This window comes from Telopea speciosissima, chromosome 2, assembly GCF_018873765.1.
Source record: "Telopea speciosissima isolate NSW1024214 ecotype Mountain lineage chromosome 2, Tspe_v1, whole genome shotgun sequence".
In the NCBI taxonomy this organism is placed as follows: domain Eukaryota; kingdom Viridiplantae; phylum Streptophyta; class Magnoliopsida; order Proteales; family Proteaceae; genus Telopea; species Telopea speciosissima.
This window is the reverse complement of record NC_057917.1, coordinates 19,637,019-19,655,250: the sequence shown is the minus strand read 5'-3', so window position 1 is coordinate 19,655,250 and position 18,232 is coordinate 19,637,019. Positions and strand designations below refer to the sequence as shown.

Here is an 18,232-nt window from a genome sequence, read left to right as displayed (position 1 = left end):
TAGTTTACATCTATCAATTTTATAAAATTTTCTATTATCTAGTAGATCTAGGCAATTTTCCCTTTTTGTAACATATATTGATTAGACAGTGGTGGCCTTCGAAAATGGGATACACTGGTAGATTGCCACGTCAAAGTGCACGTTTCACACTGTTTTGGTCTTTCAACTTTGGAGTAGGTGAGTGGGTCTTAACTTTTAAAGAGTCAGATCCCAGATCAACGTTCAGTATTGTCAGCGTGATAAAGGACAATATCATATCTGATGCAGAGTAGCAAACCCTATCAATTAGGATTTTGACTAATTAAATTCTATTCCCAGACTGAACAGAGAAACGTCGTCACCCAAATTTGAACTTTTCCCTTCATTAACGTCCCCCCTGGTTTTCAAACAGAACTCAGATTGTCCCTGATTTTTTTTAAAATTCAAATCACTCTCTCTACAGTAATGATGTTAGTCTACTATTAGTTATTGTTGTGTTAGTTTGCTGTTAGTTATTGGTAGGGGTGTAAATGTATAGTCGAAATTCGTGTTCGTATCTGTTTAGCACTATCTGAATCCATTCAAAAGCTAAACGAATACGGATACGAATAGGCTATAGCTATCCGTAAAGTTATATTTACATGTAAACGGATAAAATATCTGATCCGTATCCTTGTACTTATCTGTTTAGCACTATCCGAATCCGTCCGATAGCTAATCAGATGCGGATGCGGATATAGCACTATCCGAGTCGAATCCGATCCGTTTATAGCCCTAGTTATTGGTGTGAAAGAATTATTTTACCCTTACACTAAAACATTAAAATTAAATTTATAATACTACCTTTCCTTCATCTTCAACATTGGTCAAAGGTAGTTTAAGGATTTAAATTTATTTAATTGACTGACATCATCACTTAACAGCATAAAATTAACGATAAGGACTAATTTGTCATATTGGGGTCTAAATCAAGGGATGATTTGAGTTTTTTCAAAAATCAAGGGGTGATCTGAATTTCATTTGAAAACCTCCCAAAAAAATTCTCTATGAAAGAATGTATCGTCCAAGAAAAACCAAAATCACGTAATATACCAACACATATGCTTTCATTGGCTCTGCACGCGCATTTTGCAGAGGCGACAATCGCCCCACAGAGAATTCCAATCATAATAATGATAAGAGCAAGGCATAGATTTTGAAGATTTTTTTATTCAATGGGCGTGTATGGTCTTTAGCAAAGTTGATATAGACCTCCACTGTTTCAAGAATTGAAATTGGTTCACGCAAATTCTAATTAGAGTCCAGTCAATTTTGGTTGATTTTGATTGATTTAGATCCAATTTGATAATGACAGATACGAGCCCAGTTCCAATTTTCATAACCTGGTGCATAATAAGATTTTGATTTAAAGTTTCACTTGCCAATGGCGGCGTAATATATAATGAATATGGGAAAAAAACCGCTAGTTGATGCTCGTGTGGTTCCTATGTCAAGATGGATTATAATCCTCTCTTCAATTCCTATAGTTCGATAGTGCGGTAATGTAAGGTGGAGATGTTGACACGTGACAGTTTGGACATCTAACGGTATGAGCTCAACATAGCATGGTTCGTGATTTCGGTATCGACTAGATCAGATCGGATTGGATTGAGATTAGATCGATCGATACGGATCGGGATCGTCCAAACTCGGCAAATATAACACTTTTGTCATTGTTTTCTTATAAATAAAACTATTTTTTTATATTTTTACCCCTGTTCGTATAACTGAATCGAATCGATATCGGGATTGATCTCGATCAATACCTATCCGATCGATCCAATTTGATACCTCAAACCATGCAACATAGTCAATGAGCTCAGACTTTTAGATGTCCAAATAATCACGTATCTCTCTACCTAGCACTACCTGGCGAGCTTTAGGGAATTGAAGATTATTTTCCTTGTCGACGATGTGTGTGTGAGAAGACCGTTCAATCCCAGTGAAATAAAATACCTTATTCAAACCAATCCACTTGTGAAAAGGAGAGAGATAGGGCAAATCAGGGGCGGTGTTATCAAGGAAGCGAGGACCTAGCACTTTCAAGGAGAATTCCTGTTTTAGTGGAGTCAAAGATTTGTTAACTTTCTTTCTGAAGACTCACCAACTAAATAACTGGAAAGTGGAAAAATGGCCTTTTGTACTTCCAAGTTATCGCATAGGCATCGAGTACTAGCCTGCTGTTAATCTTGAAAGGGAAAAAAAACATATCTCCATCTGAGTTCATGATTTTTCTCATTGTTTGTTGGGAAAAGATTCTATGACCCATTTTACATTCTCATTTTTTTATTGAATAAATAAATAAAGGAGGGTTCTCTCCGGTGGAGTGCAGGGCCACATGCATGCGACAACTAATGAGAGTGCACTAACATCTCAAGGGATGGGATTTCATCTTTTATGGGGTGAAATGGTCATTCTGCCTCCCATTGCGTTTGGACATAGCCTTTATTCCCTTATACAAAACATTTTCCCTATAAATGAATAAATAATGTTTTATGGGTGTAGAAGTGGAAAACAACTTATTAGGCTCAAAGAACTCTTTCCTTTGTTATTATATTCGGGGGGGGGGGGGGACGAGGGAGGGGAGGGATAGGTATGCTATCAATGCTGCGGGGGGGGGGGGGAGGGATAGGTATGCTATCAATGCTAGCACCTGATCTCTCTCTTTCTCTCTCTCTTCCACCCTTTGAAATAACTCACTTATCCTTCAAAGGGAGGAAGAGAGAGATAGACATATAGGGTACTAGCATACCCAGTCTTTTCCCTATTTTTATTTTGGGACACTGTTCTCTATGCCACAGCGCAGGCTGCACCTAGGCACATGGGGGTGGGCGCAATGACCACCCTGTCCCCCTGAGTGGCAAGCCCATGTGCCTGAATGTAGCCTGCGCTGCGGGATAGAGAACATTCTCCCTTTTATTTTTTTAGGAAGTAGTTTTCTGTCTGGGAGTGTGGCCTACGCCAATATTCTCATGTGTCTATCTCTCTCCTCCTCAAAACAAGGGGGCAGAGGTATCTTTTCAAATGGGGAGGACAGAGATAGACTCATGGGAGTGTTGGCATAGGCCACACTCCCAGACAGAGAACTTTCTCCTTTATTTTTATAATTTTTCTTTTGTTTTTTTTTGTTTTTCTTCAAAATAATGGTTATTCTAGGAACCAAGCTTGGTTATAAAAGAGTTTTAATCACCCTTTTTATACCCTCGTGTGCTAGTATGAATCATATAAAACAAAGGTCATATACGTCATTTTTATTTATACTTAAAAGTAAAAGTAGAATGTGTTTTATTTGGAAACTCTGAGGTTATGAGTAGGAGTATATGTTAGAAGTTCATAGAACTTTTATGATTACCCCAAAAAAAGTTCTAAAATTCATAGAACTTTTTTATTTTTCTACCCAAAAAAATGTGATTAGCATTTCTTACTTTATCACTCACGGGGATCCATATAGATAAAACTATTATCTCCGATCAAGGGTTTGATCATATCCTTAAGATAAAATCAATTATTTATTTCTCCACTTTTGAGAAAGAAATCATTTATTAAAAGTCAGGATCATGATTCTTCATCAAAGATTCTTTCTCAAGGGTCTAGATCATGTTCGTTCAATTAAGAATCATAGTCCATGTCCAATATCACATTTGATGATTATAGATCATTGATCTAAGGCTTGAATCATTATCCATCATAAAAAAAAGAGAGCATAATCTATGATAAGAGATCTAGATCATGTTCCTTTAGGAAAGATCCATTTATGCATGTCTCATATCATGTTTGATGAAGATAATTCGTTGATCAAAGGCTTGGGACATGATCCATCATAGAAAATCATTGATCACAAATCTAGATCGTGATGCTTCATTTTAGATCTATGATTAATGTCAGATATTATTTTATTTTTTGTGAATAAGTTACATATCATGTTTGTTGAAGACCACCTCACTTTGAGAGAAAGGGAATAAGGAGTTGCCACCTAGAATAGGGTATAGGACTCACAGAAAATAAATTTACTCCATAATGGTTCCAATGGAGACCACCAATCAAACAAAAGTTAGTGTACAAGTAAATGTGATCTGAGGAAGGTGTTAGACACCCCTGCCCACTTGGTTAAACCGGTCTTCGTATTGCTTGATCAAAATAAAATAAATAAAATACAAGAAAATATCATAAAATATAAAAACAAAAATAAACTACGTGATAAAAAAAAAAATTTTAATGTAAGACTAGGGTTATGGCACAAACGCGATGTGACAGACTACAAAATAACGGATAATATACTGAAAAATAAAACAAACATATATACAACCTATTTACCAAATATGTCATTACAATATAAAACTTATACTAACGCATGAATGTATAAAAACATCAAAATAAACCCTAAAAGCATTAGAGAAAATTAAATGAGACAAAAAAAATAATTCTCAGGCTTGATCAAGTAGTCTCTGCCACTGAGACCCTCGAAGTTGTGGCTTATAAATAGGAAGATGAGGAGACCATGAGAGAATATCACAACTATGATCCATGTTAAAACAACAAAAAAAAAAATTATAAAGAGATAAGAAAACCCTATTCTAACGGTAAATCCAATAAAAGAAATCATGAAATAAAATAAGTGATAACCAGACTATAACTAGAACACCATCATGATTCTAAAACAAAGAATACACAATGCCAACACAACCATGAATGAAAATAAAAGCCTAGCCTATAAGCATCCGTACAATTATACAGAACATGTAAGGGCTATGAAATAAACAACATATAAAAAGTGTTGGTCAGAGGATCCATGCCTCGATGTTTTGGTGATGAAACAACTTAGATGATGATGTTGAGATTACTAACATTGTGTGTTATTATGAAAGACTAATACGATCCCACAGTACTATGAAGACATCAAACAATAGGGAAAGGGATAGGCACACCGCCAGTGTATAGTAAGCTAGTGGACGACACCAATGGGGGCACAAGATGGGGTATCATACAGGAGGAGTAGAGGGTCATTTCAAAGGGGAAGATAGAGATAAACATAATGGGCACTAGCTTATGGTACACCTATGAGCACATCTCTAAAACTTTTTAAGGACGAGGATGTAGTCCCTATGGATCCTACCCGTAATCGTGGCATGATTGGTAGTCTTCTCTATCGAATCTCTATGTCACTAATTTAATGCTTGTATGGGAAATGAATTTGAAATGAGTTTGATGGATGGATTAAACGGTTATGGTATCCTATGAACCAAGATTTCAATCTAATTAGCTTATCCGACGTCAAATTTATCGGATGTCATATTGATCTCAAGAGTATAAGTGGAACTTGTCATTTTCTTGGATCATGTCTTGTTTCTTGGTTTAGTAAGAAACAAAATTCTATTGCATTATCTACTACTAAAGCTGAATACATAGTTGTCCATAAGTGTTGTGCCCAAGTCCTTCGGATAAGACAAACACTCATGGACTATGGGATAAAATTTGATTATTTTCACCAATTTCTTTTGACAACACTAGTGCAATTAATCTAAGCAAAAATCTCATTCTACACTCTAGTGCAAAGTACATTGACATTAGGCATCACTTTCTTAGAGATACCACTTAAAGAGGTGAAATTGTCATTGACTGTATTGAAACATATAAACAATTGGTGGACATATTCACAAAGTCATTGAGTGAGGAAAGGTTTTCACCTTAATAATAGAGTTAGGCATTTGCAATCCATTTGAGTAGCATTTAGAGTTTACAAAACATCTCAAACATAAGCACAAATTGCCCAAATCATGCCCAGACTCAAAAATAGCAATTTTTAGTCTGATGGTCAATCAGAAGAGTTGTGTTGGTTAATCGACATGTAAAAATATGTCCTTATAGGTGAGCAAAGAGTCAATTTGCTTTTACCCTAATCTTTTATCTCCAAATAGTGTCTGTCAAAAACTTACAACTTTCACCTTCATTTGATAAATTGGTTGAATCTTACTCAAGCTTGTACCTTTTATGGCTTACAAACGTAACAAGGTTGCACATGATGAATCATCTCACTCCAACAAAGGAAACAATCACTCCTCACCTCATCAAACACCTCTATTTGATATTAAAAACGGTAAGTACAGTTGGTACCTCTTTGATTTACGAAATATTGAGCAAGGAAGGGAAGTTATTAATTGAGATGTTGCTCATCCTTAAACTTTCTTGACTTATTTGAAGGAAAAGAAAACTTACTTTACCCTTCAAGCATTTGTTATCATAGACTTGTTAGGCTTTTTTACTGCAATATGCGAATTAACCGCATCGAGTCTGATCAAAGGATCACTTCCTTTGTCAAAGGAGTTCGATTTGAATTTTGTTAAAAAGAACTACAAAATATTCTTGTCATTGATGAAAGTGACTACTTCAATTTCTTTAATCCATCTATTTCACTCTTTGAAGTAAAAGATCATACTGTTGTGCTTAGCGCGATTCTTGCCAAATCTTCATCATCAAGCAAAATCAATTCCTCCCATTTAACCTCTGTAGAAAAAATTTTGCATTTAGTTATTCAATCTAACATCCTACCTTGAAGAGGTCGACGTAACTATTTCAGCTCTTATGAAGTTTATCTCAACTTCTGTTTAATGAGTGGACAGAAAATTAGTCTTTCTTAAGTTATCTTGAACTACATGGAACAATTTGGCATCCATAGTAACACAGAAAATCTTCCATATGGACGTCTCATCACAACCATTCTAGAACACTTCCAAGTTGATTTAATTGATGAAGAAACTCTTCGGATACCTTGCCGACATTGATTGTAATAGTCTTAAGATGTTGAAAATCTAACATACAAGAGATTTCTATGATAGTGATGATGACTACGACAATGCTGGTCTTGAACTTTCCATCTCTACTTCATCTCCAGTTGTGATAATCTTCGATAGTGATTAGTCGCAAGTCCAATATGATTTTTAAAAGTTAGTAATATTTACATGAATTTATTTTAAATATTACTTGATCTGAGATTCTCTTTATGCCCTAATACTTTTAACTTTCATTTTAGCATAATCAATATGTTTATCATTTTGATTCAATGAAAGTCGGTTAAGATTTTCATGCTTATATCATTAATTATCTTTGATACATGATATGACTCATGAAGCACAATTCATTATACTTATGTCATATTCATGAACATATGAAGCATATTCTCAAGGGAAATCCTCTTTACTTTTGTCTCCATTTCTGTTGATTACAAGGGGGGGAAATATAATAGTTCTACGATGGAAATATGATGATTCTCAATGTCTATTGGTCATTATGAGAATAAATATATGATTCAAAGTAAAAATATTATTATGATATGCCTATGAATCTAACATAATGATGTGGATGATATCATGAGAATGATACATATATGGATAATATTTTTGATGAGTTGATATGTAGTCAATGCATATTGATCATTATGATTCTAAATAAAAATATTATTATGATGTGCCTATGAATATGACATAATGATGTAGATGATATCATGAGAATGATACATGTATGGATAATATTTTGATGAATTGATATGTGGTCAAGTGAGTATTATTTCTTTTTCATCTTCATTTAATTTCTTGATATGAATTCTCAAGTCATTAGCTTCAATTATTTTTATGAGAATCATATGTTTGTCATCATCAAAAGGGGGAGATTGTTAAGAAATGCCATTCTCCATGAATTGGTTTTGATGATAACAAACACATGAAAAGTATTGATTATATGTTTCAAGTGAATAATTATTGAACTAGTCAAATCCAAGCTATGAAAACTATTGAAGATAAAAAAAGATCTAAAGAATCATGATTATTAAAGCATATATGAAGATTGAAGATTGAAGGACATTACTTAAAGAACACTTGATCAAGTAAAGAAGATGAAGACCCTAAATGCTCATATGATGTACAAGAATGTGAAGAAGATTGAAGATCTCAAGGACTAATTCAAGTGAAAAAGAGCAAGGCACTTAGTTCTAGGATAGTACACACTATACATAATGTAATCATTGCATCTCATTCATATGCATACCATTGACCTAGATTGACCCTAAGTGGTGTCAAATATCCCACAAATATACCCCAAGATAATAGGCATGGGCTAAGTGAACAAATGTTCAAAGTGAGTCAAAAGAAAACAAAGCAAATGACCTGACGGTTGTTCTTTTCGATCAATCAAAAAACAAATAATATGTTACCGGTAATAACAGAAGCTCTGACAGTTGATACCGATAAAATATCAATCGACCAACAATCCATTGGTCACAGTTTCGAACGACCGATGAGCAACCAACAAATCTCAACGGCTTTTTTTATCTCCAAGGTCATATTAACTAGTCGACCGAAAAATAGAAAAATATAGCCGTTAGACTATTCATTTCACTTATTTTTTGGGCTATTTGGTGATGTTATAAAAGCAAACTCTCCACACAATAACTCAAACCAACTACCATCCAAAGTAGAGTTTTATTGTGAAGAATAAAATCATCAAAAGTGAAGTTTTGAAGCAAAGAGAATATTACTTTTGTCATTTTCAACAATGACTAAGGTGTTCAAGTCTCCTCTCATCAAAAGCATTACATCAAGAGAGCATTAATGAGCTACTTCAAAGTACATTCATTGCCATTTATATCATTGAGCACTCACATAAGAAATAAGGTGACAATTCTTGTTAGATAATAATTTTTTTATTCAAGTTATAAATTGTTTATGCTATTGAGTTGATAAGAACTCTAGATTGAGCATTGTTATATTGTCATAGTCTAGACAATACTTAAAGTATTGCAAGGATCCTCTCATCCTTGAAATAGATTAAATGTCTCTCTCATCCTCTAAAAAGATTATAGGACCCTCTCATCCTTGAAAGAAATTAAATGACTTTCTCATCCTCTAAAAAGATTATAGGACCCTCTCATCCTTGAAAGAAATTAAATGACTTTCTCATCCTCTAAAAAGATTATAGGACCCTCTCATCCTTTAAAGAGATTATAGGATTCTCTTATCATTGAAGAATATTTGTAAATGATAATCTTATCATTGAAAAAGAGTTGTAAATGTGACATTTCTCCACCTATTGTAATTTTTTTTTCAAATAAATACTTTAAAAATTATTGTTGAAACATAATAGTCAACATTTGACAACTACTTTAAGTTAAAACATAAATAGTGGTAGAGTCAGCCATCAATGCTTGTAGGATCGTCAAGGCAACTTCTTAGGAAAACATCATCTACGCGTTATTATGAATATAGACATCTAGCATCCCGACATATCGGTAAAGTGATTGAAGAAGCAACGACATTCCTTTCATAAGAACCAGCTCATACTGCTGAAAATTTTTTAATTTATAGGCAATAAGGTTCTAAAAACTCTTACTACCCCTTCTTGGTCCACGTAGTCTACCCTATCTCAATTAACCATACAAGATTTGTACGGTTCAATCTTTGGAATAAATATCTTCCACGTAACTGTTGTTAAATTTTGAACATATTAAAAAGCTTTATCTATACCAGTACGAGCACATGCTCTCAAAGCAAGAGCAGGAGTAAGAGTAGGAGTAGGATTAGTAGACTTAAGAGGATTACATTGCTCCATTTTTTCAACACATTTTGATAAAAAAAAACAACCCTCATTTCAAAATTCCAAACCACAAGGTGTTTTTTAGAGTTATATATTCAAAAATTAGTGAATGACAACTGTCTATATTGAAAATGAACGAACAAAGGACATTGCGCCAACCCAAGGATCATGACTGCAAATCAAGAAAGATGGTCGCAGATATTACGTTTGTCATGGAGCTCCGTTGATCTTTGTTCAGCTTCGGTCAGCTTTGTGATCTTGATGAATATGCATGCTGGATATGTTCTTCTTGCGGTTCTTGTTGTGACAATAACAATACACAGATCAATACTATCTATTAATATTTTCTGCCGTGGCAACGTAGATCTCCAACAAGTTCCTTTATCATTCTATGCAGAAGTTTAGTACCATACATAGCTTGTGCAGTATTAAGAGGTGTAACCAAGAATTTACCAGTATTATTATTAATAAACGTTTGTAGATTAAATACATCAGGAAAAGAAATTATATGTAAGCTACTTGAAACTCGAGTTGGAGAGAACGTCCCAATGGGTTTCAATATATATTTTTCATCCAACTCATTAAGTTATTCAATATACTTATGGGAGGTATACTAGGTATTACCATGCGTATGGTAGTTACAGTCCCTAATAAAGTGATGATCCTATTGGTCCTATACTGAAAATGGTAGCCATTACCAAAAAAAAAAAAAAAATTTGGTAGCCGCATAACCCTACAAATTTGTCATTTGAAACTTTTCCATGAAAATTTCCTGAAGAGGCGAGAGAGGAAGAAGCTGGTGTACAAGGGGTCTTTCTCTAAGAAAGAGAGGTTGTCCTTAGCTTGGCCCAAGAGAGAGATTAGGGTTTAAAGACAGGGAAGCTCTACATCAATTGTATTGAAAAGAAAATACTAGTAGAATTCTCTCAAGCTTTGAGAGGAGTGGATGTAGGCTTGATTAGCCGAACCACTATAAGTCTTGGTGTTTCTTTTAATTGTGCAATTATTTACTTATCTATTGTGAATTGTTTTAATATAATTCTGCATCATACACTGTAATTCACAAGTATCAATTAAAGAATCAAAATCCTCTAGTTATAACTTAGTCACCCCCTCTCTAGATTATTTCACAAAGGTGTGTCCGGAGTGCTGTGTGACAATATATTCTTTTAAAGCTTAAAAAAAAATTCTATAGGATTGTTATACAACCAGCCATAATGTATGGGACAGAATCTTGGGCAATTAAGAAGTGTCATATTAAGATGCTATGTGTAGCAGAGATGAGAATGTTAAGATTGATGTGTAGAAAAGCTAGGAAGGATAAAGTAAGAAATAATCGTATTAGAGCCGACTTGGGAGTTGCCCCGATCAATGACAAGCTCCGAGAGAGTTGTTTGAGGTGGTATGGGAATGTTCAACGGAGGCCTTGGTATATCCCAGTAAGGAGAAGTGATACGATTCCGATTGAAGGAGCTAAAAAAACTAAGGGCAAGCCTAAAATGATCATAGGAGAAGTTGTGAGGAAGGACATACATAGTCTAGGTCTTGTACTAAGTATGACCTCAAATAGAGCCTATTGGTGGGCAAGGATCAATGTAGCAGATCCCATTTAGCTGAGATTCTCCTGACTTGATGGGTTGTGCCTCTTTCCTCTTACTTTCATCTTTCATCTCTCTTTTTCTTTTTCTTTCTTTTTTTTTCTTTCATCTTTTTATTTTTCATTTTCCAATTTTCATTTTTCATCTCATTCTGTATCCCTCTTTCCCCATTTCTTCATTCCCCCTTTTTTGCTTTGACCTCAATTTCCCCAACTTTGGTTTTGTTGGATCCATGTAGGCGACCTCCTTAAGTTGGAATCAGGCTGAGTTTGTTGTTGTTGTTGTTGTTGTTGTCAAGATGAGTTTCATGGGGGCCCAGGAATCAGGTAGTCTTCTAATAAAGATTTAAACCTGCTACTCATCAGAAAGGACACTCCTAACATCCTTCAGTTTTCTAATCATATCTTTCACCACCCTAAGGTATTCAGACATGGTATGCTTGGAAACCTTCTTATATATCTCAAACTTCAAGATCATGCCCTTTAACCTCGTAGTTGACGTACCCCTATAGCTACCTTCAGCTCGTCCCATATGGAATTGACTGTAGGGCAATTCTCATATGCCCCAATGAGGTCATCGTGCATGTTGCTCAACATAATGTAGTGCATGCAACGATCCTTCTTAACTCACGTGTTATAGGCATTTATATCTCTACGGTGTTAAGCGGTATTACCATCCTCGGGTTTTTTCATTTTGTTAGTTACGTACTCTAGGTAGTCTTGCTCATTGAGCAAGTATTGTATCTTATGATGCCAAATGTTATAGTTGGATCCATCCAACTTGTCATCCTTTATGAGATCGACAGTGGTAATCTTGGTGGCCATATCACTACATTCAACAATGCGCGAGGTTAAAATTTTAGGACAGATGAATCATTTGTTTCAAGAAATCCAATTAAAATTAATGGTTCCATACTCTATTCGGTGAGACCAAAAATTTTGCTAAGCTCATAATCAAATCTCACATGTGTATGGATTAAGAACTTGTGATTTTAATTGATTTTGACGATTAGGCATCTCTAATATGTGATCCATAAAATTGCACCACGCAATGAGTGTGCATGGATCCCACAACGAAACCCGATAAGTATTTAGAGTGGCATGTCAAGATAGTATAAGTGTATGATATATAGTGCGAGGTACTTTTCCTTTACAATGCTTCCAAAAACAACATACATACAAGCAATATTATTACAAACTTGAAGAACAATACTGCATCAATCTAATGAATAGGGAGCACTACACTTTACATCATACACGAAGACTACCTCTTGTGCACATGCATAGAAACATGCCCACTATCATGAATACCAATCATGATCCTTATTCCAACAAAAAAATGTAATTCATATAAAAGAATAACCTTAGGCCAATGGGTGGAGATCAACATCGCTTCCCAACTACTGGAGCGACTCAAGAGCCAATAATAGCCCTATGGAGGGTAAATTGCCAATATACGCATATATTAAACAATTAATTTACCTCGGGGCAAAAATTATCTTTTTCACAAAAAATGGCGACTCCCACATGTCAGGGTGCCCTAACGAGACTCACACGTGTCACACAGATTATGTGGGTAAAAATTAGAAACATTACATAAAAGGACATATTGTTCCCAAAAACGTTGCAGGGCCATTATTGGAAAAAATGGACACCCCGTCCCCTCTTTATTATTAGTGTGTTGGTTGCATGCTGCATGCCACAAGCTAGCACAACACATCCCCCTTCTGCTGTGGCCTTCTACATGTACGCGTGCTACTGTGCACATGGCCTACACACATGCATGCTACCATGTGTAGGATTTGCCCGCAGGGTCTACGCCCACAAATTGCCTGGCCTAGGCGTCTCTTGTACTTTGTTGCCGACGACAGTCGGGTTTAGATGCTTGGCCGATGACGGTTCCACCTAGTGATTCAGCCCCATGGTCTCATGTCATCCTCATGCACAAAACCAACGTATTATGCACAAACTACATATGCACACATGCACGCAATGTGTATGACGAAATCTCAAAAGATATTTGGGCAAAAATCAAGACGAAAAAGGCTCTAATACCAATATCAAATCAAAATAAAGTTAGGATTTTACCTAGACCCCGTTTGTTTAGGGGGCTTTATGGGGTGGAAGAGTTGTGGGATAACTGACAGGTGGATCCCATGTGTTTGGAAAAGTACAGAGTTGATGGATTACTGTAACATTCCATGAAAAGTTGCAAAATCTCACGTATTTCGTGGGACTTTTTAAAGCCAAGGGATGGGAAATAATGGGATTTGTAATTCCATGTCAACAGACAATGGTAATGATTATGTTTTCTCTATTATCCCAACATTCCTACCCCATTGCAAACAAACAGCCTAGGGTGGGATTGTACAAGCCTAGGGTAGAATTATTGCAATGTCATATCAGCATTTTACCACAACTTTCCCACCCCTTGCAAACTATTCCGCTAAACAAACGGAGCCCTATTGGATGAGAAAGGCAGCTTAAAAATACCGATTGCTTGAGATTACTAACCCAACATGTTGCTTTTCGGTTACAGCTCCTTCTCCAATGACACATCGTAGGAATCTTGTCAGGTTTCTTCGACGGAAGTTCCACATTCCGAATCCAAGTATAACGATGAACGTCCTTGGAGATGCAAGCACACCAAAGAGGGAGAGAGAAGACCGAGAGAGAAAGAGAGCCGCACACCCCCTCCGGGAGGTGGCTGCTCCAATAAATAGTGGGACCGCCTAGGGTTCCCAATCCTAATGGATTGGCCCCACAGCTGCCCTTGTTTGGGCGCTCATATTGGGACGAACCTAATATTGTAACAATATTTTGCACAAGGTTAAGGCATGAGAACTCCATCTTACCCAACAAGAAGCTGCAAAAGTGGTGTTTGCTCTGTACCATCCTGCAGACTTCACCCTTGTAGCCACTGGCACGATAGTCATGGTGATTTTCGGCATTGGAGATGCACTTCAGACTCTTCAAAGGGAGCACTGCTAAAGAACAGGTGCTGCACAAAAGTATTAGGAATGAGGATATGGAAATTCAACAAATATTTATGAAAGCACCAGCAATCTCGAGCACCAAACCTATGGGCACCCAAAAAATTTCATCATCTATGAAATCTGTACTAATTAAAATCAACTTGTCCAAGAGCGATAACTATAAATTTCTCAATGTATTATTACATGAACATCATTAAAGACAACTCTTGAGAAAGAACATAGCCTCCATTGCTGTACAAAAAATTTCTCAATTCCACTATTATTCCAGGTATCAGCTTCCCAGAAGCTGGAAACCCCAACAATTAACTCACAAAAAGAAAAAAATAATCCATCTCAAGTTGCAATTCCCGGCGACTCAGGACTACATATGTAGTATATAATTGGTTACAACAATGACAGATTTTACCAACTTGCTATTGTACAGAAGATCACTTGTAACATGATCTTATAAATGTTCCCCGATGGAATACCCAGTCTGCCCATTTTGCTACAGTTAATTCAAGAGCAACTGACATCTTCCCATTAATCTTTTTGTATTACAGTGTGTGGTGATTTCTCAGGGAGTAGCTGCAGATGAACACAAGAGAGCAACGATAAATGAGACACGTAATTAAAACCTCATCTCTCAAAGCCCCACCCATTTGACCCATCTGAAGACTCGTCCAACTCTGAAAGGCAAACCATAATCTTTGGCAACAGCAGGTTCTCTCCTTGCATTCTCTGGTTCAGACCAAACATACACCCCACGTTCTTGCCGACTTCCAGGTACAGTATTGTCCAAGATTATAGCAATGAGGAATGCAATGACCATGTGAAATGACAGTAAGGTGTTCAAAACATAGTTCAACTGCCAAAAAAAAAACCAAACTTATTAATCTAATCACAGAACTCATTACTTTGAGGTTACCCATATAGAAACTTATCCAGGAGTTAAATCTAGAAATTTGAGTTTTACCCCCATCTGTTTATACAATTTTTTCACCTGATACTTATAACTTCCATGACAGCTCCAAAGAGTAACAGATAAACTACAACTAGACATCATTTCAACTATTGGCATTAAATCTTTTATATTCTCTTGCTTTTTCTGACATGTAGAAAAGTCCCATAGTAGATAACCAAAAAAATTTAGAAGATCCCAGATAATCAAGCCTTTCCAAGGAATTTAAAAAAAAAAAAAATCCACATGTTCTTTTTTGAAGTAGATGAATTCACATGGCTAAGACTTGAGCAGTATCACAGTTTAATCCTCAACTATTTAAAGTCAAGAAGAGAAGCATACCCCGCCATATTTACTGTGAATAGGTCCATGAGATGCCACAATGTATGGCTGAAAATAGCTTGGGACTGACGAGTTGGCGTTAGGAACAACACCATATTGCTGGAAGTAGGCAGGTATTGACAAGGAGAAAAACAGAGAGAGCCCAACTATGATAATATTTCTGGAGCTTCCTGCTTCACTGTAACGTAAATTTGACAGGCCTAATGCTGCAAGCATTGCCCACATGAAGCACAACAGTGCAGCAACTATAACATCAGGAATAGAAGCAATAAAGCCACCAACTTTTCCTACAAAAGCATGACATGGACGTGAGTAGTGTTGTACAAAGAGAACAAAACCTACTGAGTAGAGTTATGAGTAAAAAAATAAGCAATTGAGAAAATCTGGAAAATTTTTCCAGACCTTAGTTGTGCAAGTTTAGCTCTTAAAAGAAGCTATGCAAATTTGATAAATACTCTCTTTGGTAAATGGGTTTGTTAAATGCTTAAATAATCAAATAATCTGGGAGGTCTAGCCAATTATTATAACCAATTTGACTAGTTTGATAACCACTTAAATAGTCAAATCAGATGTATTTACAGTTTACACGTTGCAGATGCTATCAGTTTTGTTAACCATCAATTACGAGATGAACAAGGGGAAGTTTTGGACAGCTAAAGAGTGTTCATGCTGTAAAGGTAAACCAGTTATGCTGGAAAATCAGGCCTCGAGTCATTAAAGATTCACAGCGTCCCATGCAGGCATGTAAATAATACTCATGTATAACTGCAAACTTGTTCCATCAAATACATAAGCAGATCAACCAACACATGATTTCTTGTTTCTATTTTCCTTTCTATCTTCTCCTCTTGTTTTTTTTGGCTGGGGGAAGGGGGCAGGGGAAAAAATTTTATTGATAGACCAAGTGAAGGAGGGAAATGATCAGCCAAAAACAGAACCATACTTATAAAGCATCAACATCACTAATAAACTCTAATTAATTCTCAACTAGATTTGAGAAGTTAGAATACTCCAAATTGAGAAGGATTTTGGTCCAAAAAAAATGGTTAGTTACACTTCAATATCTGCACTGCTTTCCTTTTTCATCAATGACTGCCATCTCACACCTTCCACAGAATCCAGCAATCAGTAAAAGGAAAAGTTTCACAAGATACTCCATAATATGTTGACCAAGAATAAACAACTGCCAGCAAAGTAGGAGGAGATGCCGAATGCATCTAAACCTTCCAAAAAAAATGGAACAAAATTCCGTACGGAATTGGCAGTCAAATAGAAGATAACAGACAAGAAGAGTGAAAACAAAAGTGTTAGAAGAGAGGAGAAAATACGAAATGGCTTGAGTGAATCAATCTTCACACTCAGCCCCTTCATTTATAACATTCACTTATAAGGCAGAATTACAATATTGTCCCCATATAGCCAGCCGACTATGCTTATAACAGGGAATAAACAAAGAAAAAAACCAAAATACCCTTATCGGGTTACATAACTCAACACTCCCCCTCAAGTTGGTGCATAGATATCACGCATACCCAACTTGATTAGACTAGGATGAAATAATTTTCCACTTGACCCTTTAGTGAATAAATCTGCAAGTTGATCATCAGATTTCACAAAAGGTATACAAATCTGCCCACTTTCTAACTTCTCCTTGATGAAGTGTCTGTCGATCTCCACATGCTTGGTACGATCATGTTGCACTGAATTGTGAGCAATGTTGATCGCTGCTTTGTTGTCACAGTACAACATCATTGGCCGATGAACGGAACCACCAATATCCTGGAGTAAGCTCTGAAGCCACAATAGCTCACATATACCCTGGGCCATGGCACGGAATTTTGCTTCAGCGCAGAACCTAGCCACCCCATTTTGCTTTTTACTTCGCCATGTGACAAGATTACCTCATGCAAAAGTACAATAGCCTGAAGTGGATTTTCTGTCAGGGTTACCACCCCAGTCAGCATCTGTGTAAGCCTCAATGTAAAGATGATCATGTGGAGATAGGAGAATCCCTTTCCCTGGAGCTGACTTCAAGTAGTGGAGAATACGAAGAACAACATCCATATATGGGTTGAGTAGGGATCCTGCATTAACTGATTGACCAAGCTAACTGCAAATGCAATGTCTAGTCTAGTGTGGGAAAGATAGATTAGTTTTTCCACCAACCGTTGATAGCCCCTTATCAACAGGATCACCATCCTTCTCTTGTAGACGAGTAGTAGCCTCCAAAGGGGTGACACATGGGTGACATCCTAACAACCCAGTCTCTAAGAGTAAGTCCAAAATATATTTCCTTTGGGAAAGAATGATGCCTTTGGGAGAAGGGCAACTTCAATCCCAAGGAAGTACTTGAGCTGTTCTACATCTTTCATTTCAAATTCTCGTCCCAAGAAAGTCTTCAGGTGAGAAACTTCATCTGCATCATTACCAGTCACCACTATGTCATCGACATAGACTATGAGAAGAGTGACCTTATCTCCATTTCGCTTGATGAACAAGGTGTGATCAGCATTGCTCTATTTGTATCCTACAGAGATCATTGCTTTATGGAACCTGCCAAACTAAGCCCGAGGAGATTGTTTTAGCCCATATAATGCCCTCTTCAGTCAGCAAACCTTCTCAAGAGTCTTGTCACAAGAAAAACCTGGAGGAACCTCCATATAAACATCCTCCTCCAGCTCTCCATGAAGGAATGCATTTTTCACATCCAATTGTTGCAAATCCCAGCCAAGATTGACAACATATGACAGCAAAACC

The 18,232-nt window shown here is 36.4% G+C and overlaps 1 protein-coding gene across 1 annotated transcript in view; it reads right to left on the bottom strand.

The window, feature by feature from the left end:
- Positions 1-14,305: 14,305 nt before the first annotated feature.
- Positions 14,306-18,232, bottom strand: part of LOC122651746 (nucleobase-ascorbate transporter 12-like) — a 28,096-nt gene continuing 24,169 nt past the window's right edge. Inside the window, exons 9-10 of the mRNA XM_043845267.1 lie at positions 15,476-15,762; positions 14,306-15,040 (exon numbers count right to left, since the gene is read on the bottom strand). Coding sequence (XP_043701202.1) covers positions 14,819-15,040; positions 15,476-15,762 — 509 coding nt within the window. The 3' untranslated portion in view covers positions 14,306-14,818. The remainder of the gene's footprint in view (positions 15,041-15,475; positions 15,763-18,232) is intronic.